The sequence below is a fragment of the Amblyomma maculatum genome, chromosome 3 (assembly GCF_055883805.1).
Source record: "Amblyomma maculatum isolate TAMU_Amacu chromosome 3, ASM5588380v1, whole genome shotgun sequence".
NCBI lineage: Eukaryota > Metazoa > Arthropoda > Arachnida > Ixodida > Ixodidae > Amblyomma > Amblyomma maculatum.
Genome location: NC_139346.1, coordinates 34875134 through 34903000, shown reverse-complemented (window position 1 = coordinate 34903000; position 27867 = coordinate 34875134). Strand labels below are relative to the sequence as shown.

The following is a 27867-nucleotide window of genomic DNA, read 5'->3' as shown; positions in this document are numbered from 1 at the left end:
TTCAAGCGTGAGACCGAGCGCCTTGCTTTCCTTCAGAAAAACTGAAAAAAAAATCGCGGAATGAAAATGTAGTGTTCAAGTAATAAATATGATAATAATAATTGGTTCGAGTCCTCCACTACGGCGTCTCTCATAGCCCGAGTTGCGTTGGGACGTTAAACCCCACAAACCAACCAAACCGACCAAACAAGGGAAAGGTGCTGTATATGTCACATCTGTTCTGCGGACACCTGAACCACGCCGTGTCAGAGGGAGAGAAAGCAGAACTTTTTTTTTATTCCAGCTGATGAAGAGGCTCCCGCCCTCCGTCGCTTGGGATGGATGGCGGGTGCCCCGCCTCAGACGCAGGCCGGCAGACGTTGTTGGCCGGCGGCGCCCCAGGCCAGCTGGATAGCGGCTAGCTGGAGCCCAGGGTCCGAGCAGCGCAGCATGGACTCCTAGAGTTGCGGCGTCAGATTTAGATCCCTCCCGGGAGAAAAGGGACAGTCCCCGAGGATGTGTTCGAAGGTCCCTCTCGAGTCATAGTTTGCACAGAATTCAGATCTTTCTCCTGGGAGCATATGGCTCACCAGGAGCGGGTGTGGGAATGTCCCAGTCTGAAGGCGATTCCAGGCGACGGCCTGCCTGCAATTTAGGGTAGGGGCTGGCGCAGCAGCCACCCGTCTACTGAGCCTATAATGCTGCAGAATTTCGGTGTAAGATTTGGCACGCTCTATGCTTCCCGCTCCAAGCCCCCCCCCCCCCCCCCCACCTCTCTGCCGCCGGCTCGTTGGTAGAGCCCTCGAGCCATGGCATGGGCGGATATTCGTCGCCGGGAACGCCAGTGTGCGCTGGAGTCCAAATCAGCTGTATAGTTCGCGAGACTGGTGATTGCTGTAATATTCGAATTGCCTGGGGAGCAATCAACCCACAACTGTAATTTCGTATGGTAGTTTTGCTGTCGCAGATCACGAAACACGCCTTTGTCTGGGCGCAGGCTAGAGCTACAGCCACTTCCTCAGCTGCCTCAGGAGATCTAGTTTTCAGGGTGACCGCTGTGATCGGTCTACCCGACTCATTCGATACCGCTGCAACCATAAAGGGGCTTGCCCCTCCGGCAGAGTCTACAAAGGCTACTTCCTCCGCCGTGTCAACACCAGCTGGTCGTATGGGAAAGGAGGAAGGCAAGAGTCAAAATGGAAAAAGGGAAGGAGGTGCCGTAGTGGAGGGCTTCGGAGTAATTTCGACCACCCCACCTGGGAATCAATAACGTGCACCAGCGTCGCACAGCACACGACCGTCTTGGTGTTCCGCCTCCATCGAAATACGGCCGCCGCGGTTGTGTTTGATAGCCGAGCGTGTCAACCACTGAGCCACCGCGGCGGGTTCACAGCAAACGGATGCATTATCGTATCGCCTCAGTCGAAAGCCGGCCGCCCTACTTTAGGCGAAGCTTCAGCATCTGTTCGTCAGTCCGTGTACAACCTTGCTAAATTATGCATGGTTTAAACCACGCTTGACAGGGATTTCGCTCGTATAACTAGGTTGTAGCCATGCTGAATCCTGACGATATATTCACACAGAGCTACCACTTTCATCTAAAAAGTGTCGCATTTTGTCTAATCGCGAGAACCCCATCCTTGCTGAGCAGCGTCAAACAAGGCGAGGACACCACTTTGGGCACCATGCTTGCCAGTTGCCCCTAACGGTCCATGTTGAGAGGTTTTGTACTCAGTATAAAAATGCTCTTACGCTTCTGTCAAAAAGACAAGCACATTACGAAACTCGAATACAGTCTTTTTGAAACATACTGAATGACATACTTTGCTGTCCAGGAGCCACTAGGACCGTTTAGAATGAGACAGCCAGTGCCATCGTTCAAATTGAAGGATTTGAACAGGCGCGGTAAGCAGAAATTTAGGGTTAGTTCACTTAAGCGCCCCAATGTTTTTTTCAGTAATATATTTCTGAAACAACGATAAAAGGTTGTATCCGATGGCATAACTTCGACAGCGGAAGTCCAGGCGATGAAAAAAAGCTTATTAGGTACGAGATTATCACTCGTCAGAGCGGCCGAAAAGTGGAAAAGATGCGAACACAAGGATTCCGCAGCGGCTTGCATCCGGCTATAGTGCCGCGTTCTATGCTTCACATTGCCCCGCGATGGCAAAACGCAATCTCGTGCTTTGGTGAGTCTGGGCTTTGCTCCCAAGGGCGTCGATTTGCCTAACTTCGATGCGGAACAAGGGAAGGGAATACACTTTACTTAGGTCCGTACTGCGAGATATCACACTGTCGCTGTTGATAACTCACAAAGAAGTGTGCAATAAATTCAGAAGAAACCTTTGAACAAAAAGAAAACAAACAACTAGAGGTGAAAACAAATGACGCAGGACCCGTATGCCACGTTCGCACGAAGAAGCCTGTTTGCCCTTGACCTGAAGGCTTGATCGACGTTGCTGTCACCTTAGAAGGTTAATCACGCCATGTAATTCTTTAACGGGTTCTTGAAGTAGTGACTCTCAAGATACAGAGGCGATGGTAAGGGCAACCACTTACATGTTACTTGCGAGAAAAAACATTTTCCTATAAAACGAAATTAATTCCTTGGAGCGGTGGGGGGCGTCGGCTTCTAATGTCGCTTCGCCTCTCTAGGGGCTAGCTGCGGTGTGATTCATAGTATTTTTATTTCGTTAGCGCAACCTCACCCAAACTAGGCCTGATCGAGCGCTTGTCCAAAGATCTCGTTAAACCAGAGATTGCCCCTGTTTGGAATCGCTGCAGTTTTCCTAGTCATTAAAACCATATGGCTGCAGATAGTGGCGACCGTTTGACTCACCCAGAAGCAAGGTGACGAAGACCAGCAGTATTGCGGGCAGAAATGCCGAAAACTCGTAGTTAGATGTTTTTATCTTTACCACCAGTGATGTGAAAACACACGTAGACGTTATTCAAATCGCGTTGCTTTGACGCTCACATTGTGTTCAGTGCATACGGACCTCATTGGCCACTACGTCTCTAAGTAAAATCACTAGACTGTAGATTTAACAACAAAGATCTTGCGTCCGCAGCATAAACATATTTACCCCACCCAGAGTTCCAAGCAGCAGCCACACGAAGACTTGCGGCACTTTTTTCCGGGGATCCTTACAAAGGTGAAAATAGATGCTTGATTCAGGATCTGCACTACTCAGAACCATGTGGGCGCTTGTACGAGTATGAGCATATATATATATATATATATATATATATATATATATATATATATATATATATATATATATATATATATATATATATATATGCCCGTCTGCAGTTTTCGCCAGATTACTTTTTCTTTGTGAGAGATCTATGGGCGAAGAAAAGCCGAATTCGTTGTCAGCTCTATAAGCCTAGTCATGCATTAAAAGTTTTGCGATTTAGCGACTCTTTATTTTTGTTCCATAAGCTTTTCCTCCGTCTCTCCAGTAGACGAAGTTTCCCGTCGGCTTTAAGAGTTCCCAATCCTCAATTGGTATCTTCAGGCCGCTTATGATATCGCACGACAGGCGACTCTTTTGCATGACAGAGAACGTATTTGGAATTCTTGTCTTGTGCTCGTCGGGTCACCTCTAAATATGATTGGATGGAGGTCAGAGTGATGGTAAGTACCATCCATCACTGGGCGGTATTCAGCTTTGGGGTGGCACAATCAGCTACGGGTGTTGGCTGAGACAACCAGACAAATGTTGACAACCAGGACATAATCTTTATTCGTTCCTCTCGGAGTTCGACGACAACGAGTGGGTGCACGGTAGTCGGAAGTGTAGTGTATACACAGCACGTAATGGTTATACATGCACGTTACTTTGGTTGCTCCGCGCGCCACGTCCCGGTCTTGGGACCTCCGCACCGACGCGCACAGGCAGACACCGGGTTCTCACAAGCGGTGGATGATTTGCTCTTGGTAATGGTCATCGGGAGCTACACAACGAGCAGGGGAGGCGCACTAGAGAGCCAGTCCTGGCCATGTGGTGGGACACGACAGATATGTGACACGACAAGACAGACGGCGAATGATGACGATGCTTTTTTCACTATGTGTCTTTCTGTGTAGTGTGTGATGAGCCCCTCCTAACACATGGCGCTACTTAGGGATATACTGCGTTATATTCGGTAAAAATGAGCATCTCGTTTGGCATCCGCATTTTAGTTGAGTTGCGCTTGCAAGGCCCTGCATGCATCTAGATAACTTCGAACTTGTGCGCCGATGACTTTTTTTAGTTCGTGAACAATGCATGATGTTTTTCGAGCACCAGTTCGTTGTTATATGACATGATGCTATCGTTGCTTACATAGCACCTTCGCAGCAAACGCGAAATCATTTATCGATTTTGCCAGACAGTTTATCTGGCTGATCATTATACTGAAAGCCATGATGCCAAATTATATTAGCGCAGCGGGCCCGTTACTCTATTATGAAATCGCGTGTACCAGTATTAAAAAAGAAAGTTTAGTTTTGCACTACCAGCACCGGTTTGCATAGCGAGATTTTCGTCCAATCAGATCCTGCTTCTGAGCAGTTGGAATGTCACCGTGTGAGGAAGGGCGTGTCAGTTTGTGTGCACTATTGCATGCTTTTACAACCATCAATATTTAACAACCATCGTGTTCAACAACCGGAGACGACGCTGCTGCCTTCCAGGCTGCGCCAGTCTCAACAACCGACGAGGTATGCCACACGCATGCGCCGGGAACCCACAGAAGGTGGCAACGGTGGCGGCAACTGGTGGTGGAGGTAGTGGTCACGAACAAGCAGGTTCCCACGCTCTGCGCCATGGCCAGCTCACAGCCTAGGACTCCTTCACCTTGGTCCCCACCGCACGACTCTGCACGAGAGGACGTCGACCGCAGCGTCATAGACTGACACTCGGTGTATGACACTATATACATATGCCAAAGAGTTTGTTGCAGTGTCACTTGGTGCGAAGTTCTAGAAGTCCAGACTCCTCCAACTCAAGGCGTGCCTCATCGTCCAGTGTACCTATATACAGGGAGCCACTGGCTAATTTTAGAAAATGTAATTAAGGACCACCGCTTGTCCTGTGTTCAGTTAACTTGCTATGGTCACCTTGAAACAGCAATATTTAGCAGTTACGCATTGAATACTATTCACGATTGAACATCTGCACGACAGTCGCTGTCTGCTACAACATCAGCGACTAGAATACATAACACCTAACCGAAAAATGTAATAGTTTCGGTTTTGTAGCGAAAGCTAAATTAGGCTAGCCGAAGCGAGTTTTGCCGTGCCTGTCCGATGCCACAACTGCGCATGCGCCGTAACCATAGCAACCAGCTACATTGTTCCACAGGTGTTCCGCCGCTGCACCTCGACGGTCTCCATCTCTGCGCGGACTCGTGACGTCAAGTGCACCGTTATGCAGCCTCACTGCGCATGTCCAAACCTATCATAGGTAACACAGTGACTCGTCAGGTACGTGGTGCTGACCACAGAGAGGAGGAGGGCAACGGCATCCCCGCAAATGCGCACGCCGGCGCTGAGAGAAGGGTAGGCACTGCGCATGCGTGCGTCGTCATGGAGAGCTGGTCGTGTAGAGTAGGAAAGTGTCTGCCGGCATACGCACTGCATGTCAGCGGGACTGGAGAACCACCGATGAAATTCTACCTATAAACAGCATCGACGAGTGGTGTAACAGGCGTAAACGAGACGTCCAAAAGCACACCAAAATTTACGGGGGGAGGACGCTCCAGAGGTGGTAGACAGCCGGCTATCGCACATGTGGGAAGCTAAGCAGAGCCTCGAAAAAAGACTTAAGAAACAAAAATGAACAGGTGTCTTTGAAGGAGGATAGCAAAGTTAACGAAGAAATAGAAGACCACGCACAAAACCTATGCGAGCAAAACTGGGGAGTCAGATGCAGTCAAATGGATAACAAAATGGGTATGGCTAAGACATGGAGCATAATGCGACACCTAAACTCAGAGAAAACTAAAACGCAAACTTCCATTAAGTTGATAAAGGCTAGACAACATCACGGAGGCAGCGATGATGACTTCCTTAAAGAACTTAAAGACAAATATATCGGAGAAGTAAGAAAAAATAAATCAGAAACCTACAATGGGCACCCGAACCACCGACTAGATGCCCTGATAACGGCAGCTGAAGTGATAGCAGAAATCCGTAGACTAAAGACAAAATCGGCTCCAGAGCAGGATGGGATAACAACCAAGATGTTAAGGAACTTGGATAACGACTCGGTAGTGGAGCTAACTAATTTCATGCAGAGATGCTGGGAAACAGGGGAAATCTCAGAGCAATGGAAATCTGCTGAGATAGTGCTAATACCCAAATCCGGAAAACCTCCGACGGTCGATAATTTGAGATCAATATCACTCACATCATGTGTAGGTAAACATGTGATTCAGAGAAGACTGACAAGATACATGGAGTAGAATGAGCTATGGCCCCGGGAGGTGATAGGGTTTAGGCAACATCTTAGTACGCAAGATATTATGCTCAGGATGCACCATGATATAGTAAAATCAAGATCAAAAAATGGTAAAGTTATCTTAGGAGTGGACCTGAAGAAGGCATTTGACAGTGTAAAACACGATGCTGTTCTGCAGGGCCTCACTGAACTAAACGTAGGGAAAAAGATGTATGAATATGCAAGAAATTGTCTAACAGACAGAAAAGCAAAAATAAGATACCAGGGGTAGAATCTCAGATATTCGAACTGATGAGCAGGGGCACACCACAAGGAGCGTTGCTATCGCCCACACTTTTCAACATAGCCATGCGTGGACTTCAAGACGAGCTAAAGAAAATAGAAGACATAAAATGCAGCCTATATGCGGATGACACAATCATTTGGACAAACAAAGGTAGCGATACTGAAATCGAGCAAAAATTGCAAGAGGCGGCAAGCAACACAGTACAATATGCAAAAGAGAGGGGCATGAAATGTTCCTGAAAAAATCGGAGTAGCTTATATACAATCCGAAACACCTAAGGCAAAAAGAACAAGTGGACGTTAATATAGAAGTGGAGGGACAAGCAGTCCTGAAAGTCGAGCAAATTAGGGTGCTAAGAATGGTCCTCCAAACAAATGGATACAACGGAGAAACGATAAAGAAACTGGAAGGACCGGTCATACAAAAGACAAACCTTATAAGAAGAATAGTTCTATAGAGGCCTAAACGAGAGTAACCTATTAAGGCTCTGCAAGCTTTAGTAATGAGCAGAGTCGGGTATGCCACGCCATACTTGACCTGAAAAATGCCGAAAAAGAAAGGATCGATAGCATGATCAGAAAATGCATTAAAAGAGAACTACACCTTCCGGCAAGTACCTCCACGAACAGGCTAATGATGCTGGGAATACACAATACATTAGATGAAATAATTGAGTCAACACTAGCTACACAACAAAGGAGGTGGAAGGAAGATATTGAGGAAAATAGGTACACAACCGAAGAAATACTGGGACACGGCAGAGGAAATGAGAGGGGTGGTCTGGAAATGGATCCATATCTCCCCATTACCAAAGAACATGCACCCTGCATATAATAAGCAAAGACGAAAGAAAAGGGCAGAAACACAGAGACGAAGATTTGAGGCAGAAAATCCAGGTAGAATTGCATATGTAGACGCTGCATACTGCGGCAAAGAAAAAATGAATGCAGTCGTACTCAATGGCAAGCGAGAAATGGTTACAGCAGTCTCTATAAAAACGAAATCGATACAGACAGCGGAAGAGCACTGACTCTTGCTCAGAGCGAGGCAAAATACACAGTGACAGCAAAAGCGCAATCAAGAGCTACACCGCTGGAGTAATAGCAAAGATGGCGGGTAGAATCCTCGACCAAAAGCGAATAGAAAGAATCGTCACCCTTGTTTGGACGCCAGCCCACGCAGGCGTGCCCGGAAACGAGGCGGCACACAAACTAGCGCGAGATCTCACACACCGGTCTGGAGGAGTGCCACCGGAGCAAGGCAAACAAGAGGAGCTGATTAACTATAGCGAAATAACGATGCACTACAGATTGAGCAGGAGAGTCCCACCACCATCAGACCCCACGTTAGGCAAAGAGGAAGCTGCAAAGAGGAGAAAGCTACAGACAAATACATACCCGAACCCAGTTCTAGTCAACCATATATGACCGGAAATACGATAAGACCTGTGCTCTGTATGAAAGGAAGGGGGATCACTAGATTACATAATATGGGAATATGAGAAGTCACCATGCAGGGCTAAAATATAACTAATGACACCTGGGAGACCCTTCTGCGAAGCTCGGGCCCAAGAGCCCAAAAAGAAATTGTTCGACTGGCCGAAGATGCTGCCGGAGTCCAAGAACTACCGGCCTGCAACTGAGGCAGCTGTCCCACCTTCCGGGTCTAACCCTCGAAGAGCGGGATAGTCACTCTGTTGGACAAATAAAAGCTCTCTCTCTCTCTCTCTCTGCATATAACACCGGTGAACTTTGATGCGTTCAACGGAACGCTAGCTGTGTTCGGTGCAACGCTCGGTCGCCCGCAGTCAAAGATTTCGCTCCGCATTCGGTTCAGCAGCGTGGAACCCATCTATTATTTTGAGCAAATTCAAACCATCCCGAAAACGATAAGCTTTCTTGTTTTTTATCGACAAATTTTGACCAAATATTGCCATTTTGTTCTGCGAGAGGTTATTGGTATAGGCGCTTGTCTGCAGTTCGTTTTTTTTTTTCTTCCATTTTTATTTTCCTACATCCATGGGTGCTTCCCACTGCATTCATTTTCTGTCTGTTGCATCTCTGCATCGTTATACGTTCCGAGATGCCCCAGTGCTCCTCAGTAGCAACAGTGAGGGTTGATGCATGCGCGGTCATTTTAGGGGCAGGCATTTATCCATCTTAGCCTTGTTTTTGGTTGCAGCTTACAGCTGTGACGTTGGATTTGTGGCACTGCTCGCAATGTGTTTATGCGAATAGCTAGGTTTTACTGCAGAGTCATGTGTTTCATTCTGCTCTTCTCTCATTTGACATGTCTGAGCGTGTGCTATATGCTTGTTTAGGCCTCTCACTGAATCGGGTAAAATCAGAGCGGTCAATGTATATCGCTGGAGGTTGCTTTCATGCGAATAGCATATAACTCGTTCGGTCGAAAAGGCGTTGCCATTTCCGGAACCCAGAATTGAAAAAAAGACTAGTGGAGCCTAAAATGGACTTGAATTGGTATAAAATCAACACAGCAGCCTTTTTGTGCAATATTCATGATGGTGCCATACCATTTCGCTTGTTTGGCATCCTTTGCCAGTCAAGTTAGGGGGGCTAGTTTGCAATAGCAACTCGAATCGATGACATTAGTTCCTCCAAATGCAGCCTTTTGTTGTAAGTATAGGTTTCCACTGAGAAGAGGGTAGATGTTGCGCCTTGTCGGAAAAACACGCATGCTATCGCGTCAACCTTTAGGTGGTGCCTAGGCCTCTCCCAAGTGCTTTTTTTTTCTTTTTTTTTTAAGGACAAAGACTGGTAAGTATTACACCATGAATGGCTGGTAATTTATTATGGTTCAAGAATTAATTTATTATGGTTCACACTAGCCCGTGCCTCTGTACCACGCGTTCTATGAAATGTCATTTATGACCTAGTTATGATTCAGACAAGGCAGTTTATACCTCATGTAAAGAAGACAAAGAACGGAAAATGCTGCGGCATCGCCATCACCATCGCTTGGCTCCGGCGCCCATCTCTCGTGCTGAAGCTGTGCCCTGCGGCTGGCAATTCGACCCTGCTCTGCCCGAATTACTGGCAGCGCTAGACGTTCAAACGAACTATTAAATCCACATCTCACTTGGTGGAGGTCAATCTGAGGTTCCCTGTACCCATCTCGCCCTGGAACTTCGCAGCAGAACGTTGACTACACCAATGACGGAGCCGACTTCATTGCACCTACCTCCGCCCGTCACCTGCACAGGTGCGATTCGTCAACGGGACCCCGCTACCTTCAGTGGAAGCAGCGATGACGACGTCGACGATTGGCTGACCACTTACGAACGGGTCAGCCGTCACAATAACTGGGACGACAACCGTAAGCTCACCAATGTCATCTTTTACTTGAGCGACGTCGCTAATCTGTGGTTTAGAAACCACGAGTCGGACTTTACTACCTGGGCGAGTTTCAAGACGAAATTTTCTGATGTCTTTGGCCGCCCCGCCGTCCGAAAACTCCGCGCGGAACAGCGTCTTCGGTCGCGACTGCAGCTACCCGGTGAAACGTTCACCAGTTACATTGAGGACATTGTTGATATGTGTCGTCGCGTCGACCCGACCATGACCGAGGCGGTTAAGATACGTCATGTCCTCATAGGAATTGATGACGGCGCTTTCAACATGCTCGTCGCCAAAGGCCCCACGACGGTCAAGGAAATCTACGACCTATGTCAAAGCTACGACGAACTCCGCAAGGAGCGTGTTTTGATTCGCCAGCCTCAAGCATCACTTGCTGGACTAGCCGCGGAGAGGGAGTCATCTAGCCTCTCTGAAAACATCAAGGCTTTTGTACGTCAGGAGGTCGCACGACAACTGTCCCTGCAGCCATATGTTAAGGAGTCGTCACCAACTGGCCTTGTTCCGGAGCTTCGCCGTGCAATCCAACAGCATGTATCTGAAGTCCTCCCTAATTCTGTTCCTCAATCACCTCCGGTCGCACCCTCAATGCCGTTCCCCACGCCCACAATTTCATCGTCCGGCGTTGCGCCACTGAGCTATGCTCCAGCATTCGCGCCGGCTCCTCCCCAGGTATTGCGTCGCTCATATGCCGAAGTTACTTCAAGTCCACCTCCTGAGCCAGCATATGCCTATGCTTCGCCCCCTATGCGTTCGGCACCAACAGCGTTTGCTCCCCCCCTTGCGTCAGACACCATCTCCATGGCGCACTGCAGACAACAGGCCTATTTGCTACCACTGCGGCATCCCTGGGCACACTGCACGCTACTGCCGGCGCCGAATAAATATGGCCTTTGCTGCGCGGCCTGCGCCACCTTATTTGGCCCCCCAATTCCCCGTCCCATCGGGTCCTCCAACAGCATCCCCTGACCCTCCGGACTTCCTGCCTCGTCGTTCGCCATCACCACGTCGCCGCTCCATTTCGCCAATGCGCCGACGACCCGCTACTCAGCCGGAAAACTAACCGCCGCAGTTCGCGAGGCACGAACTGCGTATTCGACAGAATTTCAAAGTCCTCGTCTTAATCCCGCGAATGTTACTGCTGTCATCGTTGAAGGTGTTCATACTCTTGCGCTCGTCGACACCGGTGCCGCTGTATCAGTTATCAGCCAAAAACTCTGCCGCTCCCTCCGAAAAGTGACTACGCCTCTCGAGGGACTATCGCTTCGTACCGCATCCGCTCACAGTATACAGCCGACAGCTATCTGCACTGCTCGCGTCGTCATTGCTGCAGCCTTGTACATCATCGAATTCGTCGTTCTCCCCACATGTTCTCATGACGTCATTCTCGGCTGGGATTTCCTGTCCCAGCATCATGCTATCATTGACTGCGCCAGTCCTCAAGTAGAGCTCATTGAATCGAGTGATGCACCGTCTGATGCCCTGTTCCACGAGCCGTGTCCTCGTTTTGCGACCAAACTCCTCGTAGCTCATGACACAACCATCCCACCCGGAAGCGCTGTTCTGGTTCCCCTCACTGCCTCTTTTACCACCGCCGCGACAGTCCTCTTTGTGCCCTCTAACGTTGTCTGCCGCCGCCGCCACTTACCGCTGCCGTTTGCCGTCCTTGACATGAACAACGGCGCTAGCACACTTCTGGTAGCCAATCCTCTTGCGTCTCCCGCTATGTTGATCGAAGGGGAGTGCCTTGGCCGCATCGAGCCCGTGGACCTTCTGTTCGCCTTTGATGATGTGTCATTCCCTGTTTGCCAAGTTGACGCCTTGACCCCAACTCGTGTGGCTTCCGATCCGCTACAGCGGGACCTTTTTGACCATTCTGTGGACAGCGCTCTAGAGCCGCGCCACCGCGAGCAACTTCTTGACCTTCTACACCAATTCCGCTCCTCCTTCGACATCCCGCAATCTTCCTTGGGCCGCACGACGACCATTTCCCACCTCATCGACACTGGCGCTCATCCACCTCTCCATCAGCGGCCGTATCGTGTGTCGCCGACTGAGCGCCGTGTTATTGCCCAACAAGTCGATGACATGCTCCAACGCGGAATAATTAGAGAATCCTGTAGCCCATGGTCGTCTCCTGTGGTCCTAGTTAAAAAGAAAGATGGCTCCATACGATTTTGTGTTGATTATCGCCGTCTCAACAAAATCACTCGTCGTGATGTGTACCCCCTCCCACGAATCGACGATGCCCTAGACTGCTTGCAAGGCGCAGAATTCTTTTCCTCACTCGATTTACGCTCCGGGTATTGGCAGGTGCCCATGGCAGAGGCGGATCGTCCTAAGACCGCCTTTATTACTCCAGACGGACTATACGAATTTAATGTTATGCCATTCGGACTCTGTAACGCCCCAGCCACATTTGAAAGAATGATGGACACTGTACTGCGCGGCCTGAAATGGAACATCTGTTTATGCTACCTTGATGATATCGTCGTCTTTTCAACCGACTTCCCGACCCACCTGACTCGACTTCGCCAGGTCTTCACCTGCCTAACCCGCGCCGGTCTTCAACTGAACCTCAAAAAGTGCCGCTTTGGTGCCCGCCAGCTCACAATACTCGGACATGTTGTGTGTAAAGATGGAGTTCTGCCTGATCCTGAGAAGCTGCGCGCCGTCGCTGACTTTCCGAAACCGACCACTTTGAAACAACTGCGAAGCTTCGTGGGCCTCTGCTCGTACTTTCGTCGTTTTGTTCGGAATTTCGCAACCATTATAGCCCCCCTTACACAGCTCTTGAAAGGCACCCCTAACCTCTCCTCTTGGTCGCCAGCCTGCGATGATGCATTCGCGACACTGCGCAATGTTCTAACGTCACCGCCAATCCTTCGCCATTACGACCCTACTGCACCTACAGAACTTCACACCGATGCCAGTGGTGTCGGCCTCGGCGCCGTCCTCGCCCAGCGCAAGCCTGGCTTCTCCGAATACGTTGTCGCCTACGCCAGCCGTGCTGTCACCAAAGCCGAGTCCAACTACTCCGTTACCGAAAAGGAGTGCTTAGCAATCGTGTGGGCTGTAACGAAGTTCCGCCCTTACTTATACGGCCACTCCTTCGAGGTAGTTACAGATCATCACGCTCTCTGCTGGCTCGCGTCTCTTAAGGATCCGTCTGGCCGTCTCGGGCGCTGGGCTCTCAGGCTTCAGGAATACGACATCCGTGTAGTGTACCGCTCTGGCCGCAAGCACTCTGACGCCGACGCTCTTTCTCGGTCACCGGTGTGCTCGCCTAACTCATCGTCCCCTCCTCAAACACTCTTGTCAGCACTCACCATTGAGGATATGCCTTTCGAGCAACGACAAGATCCTTGGGTTTCTAACCTGCTAGATATCCTTGGCACTACTTCCGCGGCTACGCATCCTCGGGCACTCCGCCGACAGGCCTCCCATTTCGCCATTCGGGAAGGCCTTCTCTACCGAAGGAACTACAACTCAGACGGCAGAACGTGGCTTCTTGTCATTCCGCGCCACCTCCGCTCCAAGGTTTGTGCCCACCATCATAGTGACCCGCAAAGCGCTCATGCCGGCGTCCTCAAAACATATGATCGAATTCGTCAAAGGTACTACTGGCGGGGAATGTACAATTTCGTACGTCGCTACATTCGCTCTTGTACCGCCTGTCAACAACGCAAGATTTCTCGCCACCCTGCTGGCCCTCTTCAGCCTTTACCGTGTCCAGCTCGCCCGTTTGATCGCGTGGGAATCGACCTCTATGGTCCGCTACCATGCAGTGCCGCTGGTAATCGATGGGTCATCGTCGCCGTCGACCACCTGACCCGTTACGCCGAGACTGCTGCACTTCCCGCGGCGACAGCTCGAGAGGTAGCCCATTTTCTTCTGCACCACTTCATTCTTCGACACGGCGCCCCCCGCGAGCTACTGAGTGATAGAGGTCGTGTCTTTCTTTCCGAAGTAGTCCAAGAGCTCCTGTCGTCTTGTAAATCGATACATCGAGCTACAACTGCGTACCACCCGCAAACAAATGGCCTCACGGAGCGCTTCAACCGTACGCTTGGGGACATGCTCGCAATGTATGTTACATCTGAATCTGGAAGCTCGAACTGGGACCAAGTACTGCCATTCGTAACGTTCGCGTACAACACTGCCACCCAAGCAACAACTGGTTTTTCGCCCTTCTTCCTCTTATACGGCCGTGAACCATCATGTACTCTGGACACAATTTTGCCATACCATCCAGATGCCTCTGAGTACAGTGCTTTGTCAGACATTGTACAGAAGGCCGAGGAATGCCGTCAGCTAGCTCGCACGTTTACCTCCAACACTCAAGGCTATCGCAAAGATCAGCATGATACCGATACTCCTGCTCCCACGTTCCAGGCCGACAGCTTCGTTTGGCTATGCGTTCCTGCCACCAACAAACTAGACACCAAATACCACGGACCTTATCGCGTCTTGGAACGCACATCCCCTGTGAACTACGTCATCGAGCCAGTCACCCCTTCTTCCGACCACCGCCGTCGCGGCCGCGAGATTGTCCACGTTAGCCGCCTCAAGCCATATTACAACCCTCTGGTCGTCTCTTCTCCCTGAGTCGCCAGGATGGCGACTTCTTCACGTGGGGGAAATGTAAAGAAGACAAAGAACGGAAAATGCTGCGGCATCGCCATCACCATCGCTTGGCTCCGGCGCCCATCTCTCGTGCTGAAGCTGTGCCCTGCGGCTGGCAATTCGACCCTGCTCTGCCCGAATTACTGGCAGCGCTAGACGTTCAAACGAACTATTAAATCCACATCTCACTCAATATATTTTTTCTGCTAATATGATGCATACCATGTTTCTTCAAATACTCAGTAATGTTTAAAAATAAGCTTTCACTTGGTGGTGTATACTTTTCCGCATAGGAATTTCAGTGGTGGGAATAAAGAGAATACAAGGTAAATATCACGCTGTTTAACTAAGTTGAAAAGTTACTTCGAGGTAGTACATTTGTGCTCCTTAATTCTAGAGAGAGTTGCACATTACCCTAAGTACCCTTAATATATATTTCTGGATTTTCGAATCATCCAGTCCCGTCACCGGTGGAGAGCGAAAGGTTCTTCGGCTCGCCATGCCTTCGATCACGCGTCACACAGCGGATCGCCTGTCCCGCTGTCGCTGCCAGCCGGACTCTACGAAAAAAACTGCGCCCCTACGTGACGCAGTCGGAGGCGTGGTTCTTCTGCCCTTAGCTCTTTCTGCTTCGTATTCACTCGTGAGGGCCCCCAGAATGTCTGGCGCTGCAGCGGTGACGAGAACGGCATTATCAAAAATTTAGAAGCCGATATGGGAGGAACTTATGGTCGGCTGCAATCCTTACGATAATTATGTCCGCGTAAGTGCAGCAGCTAAAAAGTAGCTGTTAAATATTTATTCACCAGCCCAACAACTAACACATCTATGGTAAAAAAAGCCTATTAAAGCCGTAAACAGCCTATTATTAACAATTCTCACGGTCTCAAGTGAAACGCCCTGTACACTATCAACTGGAATTGTAACCATGTGATAACAGCCAGGAAACAACTTACGCTACATTTTCTTAAACACAACATCATTACAGGCCGCATTCTTAGATCTTGGCGGAGTGGCTGTGAAGCCTCCTTCCAGCAGCCGCTCGAAATGAAGCTTGCCACCAATGGATTCCAAAACCCAAGCTGAGGAAAAGAAATCAGCTTTTCTGGCCATCTGAGTTAGACCAGTGCACCATCTTGCTTTTCTTTTGTTTGCCACAGTGAAAATATACAATATTTATATAAGAAGCGTCAGCTGTATTTGACTGAAGTAACATGACTGATAATTTTTATTGATTTTAAACTTTCAATATACGGGAGCCAATCAGGGCCTGGATCCGCAAATTGATAACGTCAAAATATCTTACAATAGCCTTCTTAAAGTATTCTTTGACTGGCCGTGTTTCACGACCTGCGTGACGCACCGCAATCCTGTTTCTCCATATACTATGCAGGCTCAACGCCCTTAAAATGTCATATGGAGTAGCGTTCATGTTTTCAATCGGGAGATATGCGGTGCCGTGAATACCAAGTGGAACATCCGTCTTAACAGCATTTTGCACGACGTCCGTGAAAGATATTGCGTCTTAGCAGTCCAAGAAGGCATGCTGAATGGTATTGTTTTGCATAGAAAACAATCGACTTCGCAAGGTACAAAATTTATTTATCTAGCAACCATGCGTAAACTGGTAAAGTCCCACCTATTGGCCGAAAGAAGAATGCTTTGTCTGCAGGGGTAATTTCCTTTTTTTTTTACTTTTTACTACATCTTGTTCAGACACTGTACATGGGTCTACACAGTTATTGAGGAAACAGACACACATATCTCTGCTAAGTATTTTTTTTTCGTGTCGCATCATTAATAATCAGATAAAAAGCGTGCAGAAAGAAAGTGACACGCTTACGCAACTTCTTTCAAATGCCCCCGAATAATTTCTTGAATACAATGGGATGTATGTAACGACAAATTCGGCCAAAACTCTGCGCAGTCTAAAATGAACAAGAACACATAAGAAAGCATTGTTAGCACCCATACAGGAAATAAGGCGATTCTCAAATGAATAAGAGCACATAAGAAGGCATTCTTAGCACCCATACAGGAAATAAAGCGATTAACTAATTGTCGTACAAATATATAGCATAAACAAAACTTCTGTCACGTCGCGAAACTGGTTAGCCTAACTTGTCATTTCCTGAGAGGAAGCCCCACAAAATTCGTAGGTACCCTATGCAACATTTGCACATATAAACGGGAAAACACTTGCTGACCAAGAAAATATTGCAAACCGTTTCCCGCCCAAACATCGAGAGGTTCAATCCACCAAATCCGGCAGTTCTTTTGTTTCTTAATCCTGTAGCCTGCTTCCCCAGTGAGGCTGGCTGTCAGTTTAAAATTCAAGAGGGACGCCTGGTGAGTACCACTGCGCCATCTTGTTAGGCGCTTTCATCACTTGCTGAAGTGCCAGTCTTTCACGCTGCCCTTCTGATTCTGTTGTATTCATTGACTGTTAAAGTTGCACTAAAGACCTCAGTTAGTCATCCCCAATTAAAGACGGAGTAGAAGACGTTACACGAATCAAAACTTAAACTAAGCAAGACGTGGTAAAGAAAAGCTAAAAGAAGTAAAACTTAAACCAGTGGTAAATACACACTTGTATCCGTGCTTAGGCTAACTAAATCGCCATCGATATTCCTTGCTGTGTGAAAAGTGTGCTGTGTGTGACGTGTGTGTAAAACCTATACTGTGCAACCTGTTTGTGTAAACATTGGTGAAAGGATGGCTGTGAGAGAACGAGTACACCGGATGGGTTCTTTCAGTCTTGCTCGATTTTCAGCTCACACTCAAGTCCGGAGTAATGACGGTGTTTTCAACTGTCTGTCTTTGTTTGATCATGCATGCAAGACGTCAATAGGTATACAAACTTTTTGGAATGTCATATCTGACAGTCTATAATTTCAGTCGTCGAAAGAATTGAGCAATGGGTCTTCAAAGTTGTTTGGATCAAATCGAATATGCTCTCAAGTCTTTGAAGGCTTTTTGAATAACTGACAAAATTATTTGATTTGTATTCCTTTTGGTCTTTGATAAGTGTTATTCGTATGCGATTCAGAAAGAAGGCTACAATATTCCTAACCAATTAAGTCTGGATGAATACTTTTCACATATTTCTAATAAATCATCATGATCATCAGCCTGACTATACCCACTGCAGGGCGAAGGCCTCTCCCATATTTCTCCAATTAACCCGGTTCTGTGCTAGCTTCATCCACTTGACCCCTGCGAACTTCTTTACCTCATCCACCCACCTAACTCTCGCCGCCCCCTGCTACGCTTTCCTTATCTTGGAATCCAGTTTGTTACCCTAAGCGACCATCGGTTATCCTCTCGTCGCACTACATGTCCTGCCCACGCCCATTTCTTCTTCTTGACTTCCACTAGAATATATACAGAGGTTCATCAATTTTGTGCTCGCGCAGTGTTGTGTTAATGAATACCTTCATGTCAATCGCATCCTTTCCTGACTGCTGCTGGCTGGCCTTCTTCAGTTCCAATTAAGAGGCTGCTTTCGTCACTTCAAAGACTGACCACGACAAATAAAACCTGATAACTTAGTGTTAAACGCAGAGTTACAAGTCAAATGTATACTTGACAGTGACATGTTCTGGAAAGAATTATATGTTACCAACTGAAATATGTAGCAATCAAATTCTAATTGAAACGTTAGTTCAGTTAGTGCCAAGCAAAAATAAAACGTTAGATCAGTTAGTACCAAGCAGAAATAACCAAGCAGCATGGCTCAACTGTACTGCTGCTGCGAATGAGCGCACATTTAGATGTTTTTTCATACATTTGCGTAACACACAATGACTTCAAGATGTGAATATGTTACATTTCTGCATTTTGAATAGCACGTTTTCCTCGTTTAGCTTCTTTCTGTCGGTTTTAATACTTCAAAACAAAGCAGCTGTAGTGTAAGAGATGAAAGTCAAAAAGAGATGGGGACTATGGCCAGAGTAGTCAGTGAGCAGGGGATAGTAAGGGTATTAACTGAGTGAGGATGCGCACCTACTGTGCTACTCGTGTCAAAAACATTTTTGTGTCACAGTTCAGTTCAGTCGTTCAGTCGTGTCCGACTCTTCATGACCCTATGGACCATGTCACGCCACGTTTTCCAGTCTCTCACTATGCTCCTAACATCACATAACTTCATTTGCCGCGCCTCGAGGATGCCATCTAACCATCGCGTTCGCTGCCTACCCCTTCTCCGGTGACCCTTCTCCGGTGTATCAAAAACTGTCCCAAAGCTGCTGGGACGGCGTCTTGAAACCGCACGCGAAGAAGCCGGAACAAACTCCACGCGACGGTGGCCTTCGGTGGCCTCTGAAGGCGACCTCTGCGAATGGTTGGCGCTGTTATTAATAGACCTGTGAATCGCCAACGACGGCGCGGTCACAAAACAACGCGTTCATAGCAGCTGGGCGAAACCGGTTTCTCCTCGCGGCTCACGCTACTTTCCACTATCTTCCTGCTAAAGCATGCGCTCCGTAAACAAACTAGTCAGCCTCGCCAGCTCCGCGTTCGCTGCTTTAGCTGCCTCTGCACAAGGGCGTCCTATTTATTCTTCGTTCATATTTCATACACGTTTTGTGCATGCGTACCATACATGCCATCCACATTCCATTCCACATTTCACAGTGACCATTTTACATGACAATACAGTCATATAATCTGAATAGTTGCCGCTTTACAGGCGCTCATGTCACCAAGGTGTGTAAGGCAACACCCTATCTTATGGGACAGGCTCAGAGCGGTAGAGAATGGGAGGGTGTTGCTGACGATGGGCGTTGGATTTGTCGGTTTTTATTTTCTGTTCGGTTGTTCCAGCCAATATTATTTCCAATGTACGGATGACCGTTTCTGTCTTTTTTTTTTTTTTTTTTTTCGGGGAAAAGGGGGATGGCGCATCTGATGTGGTATTCCTGTGCAGTGAAAATTTGACAAAGAGTTTATCATGTTTTTTTTTTTTTTTTTTTTTTTTTTTACACTCGATTGCCTGCAATTAGACACACTAACGGTCGTCAGCTATTGGTGAAACACTGAAAGTGCACTTACAGAAGGAAATGACGTCGCCAATAGAAATGTAACTGACGTTAACAAACGCTAGGGAAAGTTGAGTTATAAAAGGTGGGCGGCGTACTTGTTACCTGGGCTGCTAAGCCAGACGAAGGCGCAAGCGCAATGCGTGCACACTGACGGCACTGCCTGAGCCTTCATTTAACCCAGAAGATGACATCCTTTCGTGGCACGTGTAAATGGTTTTGAATATCCTTGCATAATAGAATGTGAAAATGTGCTTAATAAACTAAGTGCGGAAGCAGGTCATGACAGACAGTCAAGAGCGTTACATTAGCAGACTGACGATGGACGACAAAGCGGAGCTTTCCATTCGGCAGAATTATTAATGCAGTAGATGTAGTGAATGGTAGCCTTTTGTTGATTACTCCGGAACACATAAGCTACTTAAGAAAGGTTAGCTTAAAATTAGACGGACACTTAAGCTTTGCCTTAAGAGTAGACGCGATACTGCCTTTAAAATTGCCTTTTCATTCCCCGAACGTTAGACGCACAAATTGTCCATTGGGACAGAAATATCTGCTCCCCGGTTGCTGATCTGTTTACCTGTTTGAAAAGAACAATTGAAAGGCTGGCACACAGTTTGGGAAAGTGCTAAACGTGTTTACTGGTTTTGGGGAAACGAAAGGCAATATCTCTCTCACTCATCAATGGAAACATTAACAATAAAAGACATAAAATTGAGGTATACATATGTCGCCAGCACGTTCGAATCCCTATCCCAAACTAGCCTCCACCTTGACTAGCAGATGGATGCCAGAGTAGGAAGCGAATGTTAGAACAACTAACGGTTGTGTCCCAGCTTTGATCCAGAACACGTGCGTATTTTTTTCCGAAACGTTTTTCTCAATTTTGGGTTATGGCGGTAAGACGGCGACGCGTTTTCGACCGAAAAAGCTGCATGCGGATCGCCTAATTAAAATTTTCATTTTCCTCGGGCGCTGTTTTGTGAGACTTGCAACCTTCAGGAAACGTTGCGGTTTGCCTGAAAGCATCGTCGTTCGCGCGGACCTTTACTCCGTTTTTCAAGCTGTTTGCAGCCAAAAAGTAAGAGCGATTTGAGGAAATCAGGATGGCGGGCCCTGCGTGACTGTGCTCACAATCTCTACTGTGCTGCCGTCGGTGTCAAAGAACCTAGGGACTCAGTCATGTATCGCGAGCCACCCCGATTGGCTCAGATCGCCCCTACCTTTCGTAGTGCTGCAGTTACTGACGTTCACTCATTCACACTATCCTACGGTCTCCGTTCAGCGTCCCTACGACCATTACAGCGCGCACCCACTGCCCCTGTCTAGACCACCCTCTCTCTTTCGTCTTCACTGGTCATAACGTGTGCTCACTACGCCTCGTAGCTGTCCCTTTCCCCACTGTTGTTGCGTGTCTGCCTTCACCGCATGGCTACCTTCCGGTTGCTTCTATTAGGTCATCAACGACTAATTAAATCAGCTGCTGAATGTAAGGCTTAGTGAGCAGTGCTTTTGTAAATTCACTGCAATAAGCAAAGAGCTGCATCATCAATCTCCTGTTCTGTAGCTTTACAAAACCACAGCCGGACTACAAGCGCCGAAACTTCTAGCCTGAAAGTGAAGTGAGTACCAACTGCAAGCGGTAAATATCACGAGTGCCATCAGAAATAATGTGGGAAAAATACCGTGTTGTAGTAGATCCCCACGACCCCGATAGAGGGAGCTTGAAACACTGAGATACACGCATCACTCACCGAGCGCTCCACCAGGCGGCCGCCGAATTCGGGTGTGTCCACTTGCTGAAATGAAGGAAAGCAAAAATGAGGAAGTGTGAGATTAAGCGCGGCAAAGTTTTCTTCTCTGAACATACGTTTTGTTCCAGACACTTTTATATTTACGGCCAGTTTTATAATCGCTCGAAAAAAAAAAGTTTTGTTACGCTTTTCCGTAATCAAATTATTTCAAGGAATTATTTCAGAAATATCACCCCCTGTTGCCTCATATCACACTGACTACTTAGCATCACGACAGATTCAGGCATATCTATAGATATGCGGAGATAAATAAATGCGAAAATCAGCTTAGAATGCAATCAAACAGGTATTCCATAGCGGGACACTCAGGGGCCCAGTCTTTGTATTTTCTATACAACAGTATTGCAGAAATTTAAAACGACTACCATATATAGAAAGATTGCCCTTAGTCTAGGCAAGAAAATACTTACAAAGAGAAAATAAAATTTGCCAAATTATTTTTGATCTGCAAAAGTACAAGAATGATGCCGAAAATAGGAAAGCTCATAATAACCAAGTCAAAAACCAGAACGGTTTGTTATGCCTAAGAATTAATACGTATAAGCACTCGCACTATTTTCAAATTGCATACACTTGCATAAATGGGAAAACACTCCGTGCATTTGTTTTGAGCTTATATGTCTCCTCAAATGAGCACAAGAAATGTTACCAGCAAAATGTTACCAGTAGGATTGTCAACGTTTGCTTCACAGTGCCACAGACTTCCGATGATTCAGGTAATTTTATATCATGTACTTCAAATTTACACTTGCGCTACTGCGCAGTAGTTTGGCATAATCAATTCAAGCTTTCTTAGAAAGGGGCTTTAATTCTGATGCAACTATAGGGCTTTTCTGTAAGCTATCGTTTGGGAAATTTTGATAGGAGCAATCAAACGCTCCATGCGTAGCCAAGGTTTGGTTTCGAGGTTCTTTCCCTCGCTCGCATCGAGTGCTAAAGACTGCCAAGAAAATCAATGGGGAAATCTTTGGATGATAAATAGAAAGAAACTACAAACATACCACTGGGAGATTTCAGGATATAGCGATTGCAACAGTAGAGTTTCACTACATCAAAAAAAAAACAAAAAACAAAATGCGGTCATAAACAACTTTTTGTTGAAAAATGCGCTAGAGAATTTGCGAATATTACTCTGATTGAGGCCACTAAATGAGCGTTTTGCGCCCCTGAAAACATTTCATTTCTGGGATGATTTCTTTCAAAAAGCACTTCTCAGACATGACTGCCTCACTGTCCTTAGAGTAGGAGGCTGCTGAGCCAAGGACGCGGATTTGAATCCCGGCAGCCGCGGCGCCTATTTATGGTGGTTAAATGAAAAAAAAAAAAAAGTTTTGCTTGGTGCAATGTCACCGAAGGTCAATGAACCTCAGGAGATCGCGAAACTAACTCCGAGTCGTCCTCTCATAGTTCAAATGGAATTTTAGGACCATATGGACATTAATTTTCAGGTAACGTATTCTGATGAAGCATAACATTCTCGGTGTGGAAAGCAGCTAGACACTTTTGCTGACGACAACAATGAGGAAATAAAGACTTTCACCTTAAAATGATTTTCTGCGCTGAAGAACTCTGTTCATACTTAACACTTTGTCCGTCTGCGTGATTTTATTTTCGTCCCTTGATAGCCAACCATTAGCAACACTCTACAGAAGTCAAACATGAAATTGTCATGTGCAAGTAACTGGTTCGCGGCTGGTTGGCGCTCTGACAATCTACAACCAAATAAACTTTTTCTCATACCGCTTTCATTTTTTTTTTTGTTGCCGCAAAATAAATTTCTTTCGATTTCATCTACTGATTGATAGTTTCGATAGTTGCCTCTCTGCATTATACAGGGCATGAATCGCCTCAGCGGCTTGTTAACATAAGTTGTCTTGCAGTCGAAATCTCGTTATCCAGAAGGGTTACTTTCTTCTTCGGCTGCACATAACTTCGATGCCTTCATTTCTTCCTTCGATGCCGAAGCTTTGTCACTGACTCAATGAGACGTGCGTAATGCATCGGCGACGGAACATTGAACTGAATTCGGGAACTCGTGTGGCGCCATAATCTCCGAAGCACGATATGCTTCGCTTGAATAGCAGGAGACGCAGGACCCTTTTTGCAACGTGTGTGTCTGTATACCGCAAGCGTATTTTGACCAAATGGGTTAATCTACCAATATTTTGCGCAAGCCTTGTCGACGAGTAATAGGCTTTGAGCGAAAGCAGTCTTGAAAAGGTACTCATGACGCTTCAGAACACCCGCTTAGGATAGTTCTTCTTCTGATGCGTTCGAAATTTTTCTCGTACCTAGAAAAGGTGGTCTGCTGCACCTTTGTCCACTGCAGCAGACGAGTCAAGCGCATAGGACTGCATGGCCACTATACGTGTGGGATGCAGTACAAGACGATGTGTAAATGAGAAGCCATGGGTGCAGTTCATTAGCTGAAAAAATCCCTCACACCATCATTATCATTACCGCAATTATTATTCGAATATTTCGGCCGATTTTATAAACCGTTTACAAACTTGTATTATAAAATCTATACTACAGATACGTTTGTGCGGCCTGTGCGTCTGGGTTTTGCAGCAAAGCGGACATCAAGTACGCCATATACAGTTTTGTGACTATATACGATTAATCAACTGATATTAACTAGTCAACATTTTATTCTTGATTTTAAAGCGTAGTATAGTATATCGCATTGTCAAATTGAAAACCGCGGGGACTTCAAAAGGTGAGGTTCGTTTTATAATTTTTGCATAATCGGCAGTGGTGGGTGGGAAACATCGTGTATACAAAATGCGCATATGCTAGCTTGCCGAGTTGGCTTTTCCACATTCCTTATTCATGTAATTAGGTGGTTTCGCATAAAAAAAGGTCAAAACAATATTAACTTTTTCCAAATTATCCATTATTTATGACCGGTGTCTGTGTCTGTATTATAAGAATGCAATAGATGCCATTTTATGAATTGTGTTACCGAACATTCGCTCAACAGGTTTTCAAATGGTATTTTTCACAGGGATCACGCTGCCGATTAAGCAAATTTAAAAACGAAGCTCACCTGTGACGTTGCCGGCTTCGATTTCGCAATTCAATATTGCCACTGAAATCGGAAATTAACAATTACATTGCTAAACTTCGTTAATTAGCCGTCTAACAATCAAATCAATTCTAAAGGTAAAGCTCAGCTACTTTGGTCATCTGATGAGAAGACAGGAGTCGCTGGGGAGGGATTTGATGTTGGGAAAGGTTGAGGGTCACCGGAGAAGGGGTAGGCAGCGAACGCGATGGTTAGATGGCATCCTCAAGGCACTGCAGATGAAGTTATGTGATGTTAGGAAGACAGTGAGAGACCGGAAAGCGTGGCGTGACATGGTCCATAGGGTCACGAAGAGTCGGACACGACTGAACGGCTGAACTGAACTGAACTGAATGATGTCTACCGTGCTTTAACACCCACTTGTGCAAACGTAACTTTGTAAACGCTTAAAAATCAGTCCGGTAACTTTGAGCCCTACTCCGTATGCCCATCTCCACATGGTTCCCACTCTCATGCATCCACGTGCACTATGGCGCCTACGATTTTTTTTTTTGCTTTGCCTTGGCACGTACTGCGCTACCGCGAGAGAATGGTAATCATCTGTTTACCGCATCTCATGTCCCGTCCATGCCCGATCATGCCTCTTCATTCAGAAACGATCATCAGCCGAAGTTCGTTCTGTCCTCTTCAACTTCATCAAGTATATAAAAAAGTGTCATTGGTTCTTCCTACTCCTCCATTCAGAGATGATATAAGTTTTAATCCAGCTTTGCTCTGTCATCGTTATAATTTCCACAAGAAAAAGTATTCTTCTTTCCTCTTCATTCTCGGGAAGACATATAATCAGATTGTTTTTGCATCTTCACTTATACAATGATATCGAGAGCCCAAGCATATTCTACCTCATATATTTTGGGCTAATATATTAGGACGTCAACTTTATTCGTTGTTTCAGTTTTCGCTTTGATATATTCTAAGCCAAAATTTGTTCTTACCTCTGCATTTCTACAAGGATGAAGCTGAGCGAAAACAAACCTACTGACCTTCATAGACCAACCACGCCTTATGCGGCATCATCCCTTCGTGAAAGGATCGCAGAGAAAGACACCAAGCTGCCCCAAGGCTCGATAACTGTATATGCAGATGCCAGCATTGACGGATGTGAAACGACAATTGCAATTCAATGTCTTTGTAAGCCGGCGCTTAATAGCACGTCCAGATATCAATTTGCAGAACCTCCTTCTTCTTTCTGCGCTGAGCTGGTCGCCGTTCAAGACGCGCTTCGCTCTATCCGTCACAAACTTACTACCTACAGCCAAAATTGTCATCCACACCGACGCCCTACAAGCAATGCGTCTGCTTCGACGCGTCAATCGCAGCTCAGAAATCTGCCAGAATATACGTGCATCGCCTGGCGGCTCGTATCTCGCAAATCATTGGAATATAGGGGGTCCCACGTGACCTACTCAGTTCGCAAACCCCTGCAGATTCTGCAACCCGCCAGGCGACTCTACCTTCATCAATGACACGCTTCCTTACAATGGATGACGCCACTCTGCTTCACACAAGAAAGAAGCACCTCCGGCGCCACACACGTGCTCTTGTCCCACCGTGTGCGGTAACCCTCCGCAGCGGTCTTACCCGCGCTGAGGAGGTTGCGCTACGGAGGATCCGGATTGGGTTGCCATCACACCTACTGTAACACGAACATGGCCATAATATCGATATTTATATCAACTTCCAGGATGTCCTGTCTGCATGTCAGAAGATCATGAGGCAGATATTCACCACTTGTGGGTTTGCCCGGCACTGAAGCCAACGATAATTCGGCACCTGACAGCAGTGGGCCTTTCGCCGAACAGCTCATCTTCGTACATTGCTTGGACGCAAGGGCCTGATCATCGATCTCCGTTGAACTTTATTAGAACAGCCAATCTTTTTTCTTTCATTTATTACCCCTTTAAATTTTGTTTTACATATTCCCTTATGCTCTGAGGCAATAAACAACGTTATAAAAAAAGACAAACTTTGTTCTTCGCTTTCTTTTTTCCCGCGTGCTGTCAAGAAATGCAATCTACTGGTTTCATTTGCATGAGGATCGATATATCACAAATTGTTTATATCTTCATTCCTCAAGAATATAATGAGCTAAAGTTTGTTGTTTCTTTTCCACTACCGCGTTGATATTATAAAATGAACTTTGTTATTAATTCCCTTGAAATGTTATAATATAAGATGATCTTTCTGTCCTCTTATTTAGCGATCCTTTCGAGGTCTCAAGTTTACCCTTTTAATTCCGCTTTCCGTGGCTGTCACAATCTTCGAAAAAGAGTGTCTGAACGTAACGTTTTCACATATTGTTCAACATCCCGGTAACAATCCATATATTCGCACATCGGCCCACAAGAGGCTCCTAGTCTTTTGCTATTAATTTTTAAAAACTCGCTCCATTGTTTTCAAAGGCAGTCTGGATTAAGTTTTGTTAGTACAAGGCGAATTTAAAAAAAAAAAAAGAATAGGTACGCATCGGAAGCTTATACCATTTATATCGACGTCTTAATAAAACGTTTCTTGTAATAATTGCTCAGTTTCCTGAAAAATATTTAAAAAAAACGCCGCTTCTAGGTTTTCTATAGGGCAGTTTTAACGTACTAATCACTGCGAACGCCGGAAAAAAACTTACAAGCTAATTTTAGTCACTCATCGGGAGCTGAGACCATTCCCATCAACACGTAGATAACGGTATCCTATATATCCCATTTCGCGCTTAAAGGTGTTCATCAAATGAACTTTATTTTTTCCTCTTGATTCCCGACAGCATTTCGTGAGCTCAAATTTGTCCTCTGCTAATTTTCGCAAGGGTACTGTGAAATGAATTTGCTCTGCCGTCTTCTTTTTGGATCACAATTAAAAGAAAATTATTTCTTCGTGGTTTTTTTTTTGGTGGGGGGGGGGGGGGGAGAAATATGAGATGAAATCTTTCATTTACAGGATGATATCTTGAGAGGAAGTTTCTTCTTTGTTTCAGCGAAAATATCATGCGCTGAAGTTGGCCCATTCCTTATTTTAGAGAGGATATTGTTGAATGCACATCGTTCTTCCTTTTAATTCCCGTAAGGATCACGAACGTATAAGTATGTTATTTCCTCTCTACTCTCCCGTGAAGAGCTCTCGCTTGTGGAGACCTGGACCAGGCCCACCATTTATCAAACTCCTTCAAATGCTTCTTTTATTCACATAATAATTTTCTCTTCTCTTTCTTCGTGAAA

At 46.4% G+C, this 27867-nt stretch overlaps 1 protein-coding gene across 1 annotated transcript in view; it reads right to left on the bottom strand.

The window, feature by feature from the left end:
- Window positions 1-3720: 3720 nt before the first annotated feature.
- LOC146194494 (uncharacterized) overlaps window positions 3721-27867 on the bottom strand; it is a 36525-nt gene continuing 12378 nt past the window's right edge. The window contains exons 2-3 of the mRNA XM_084596062.1: window positions 21511-21555; window positions 3721-4847 (exon numbers count right to left, since the gene is read on the bottom strand). Of these exons, the coding sequence (XP_084452188.1) occupies window positions 4812-4847; window positions 21511-21555 (81 nt within the window). The 3' untranslated portion in view covers window positions 3721-4811. The remainder of the gene's footprint in view (window positions 4848-21510; window positions 21556-27867) is intronic.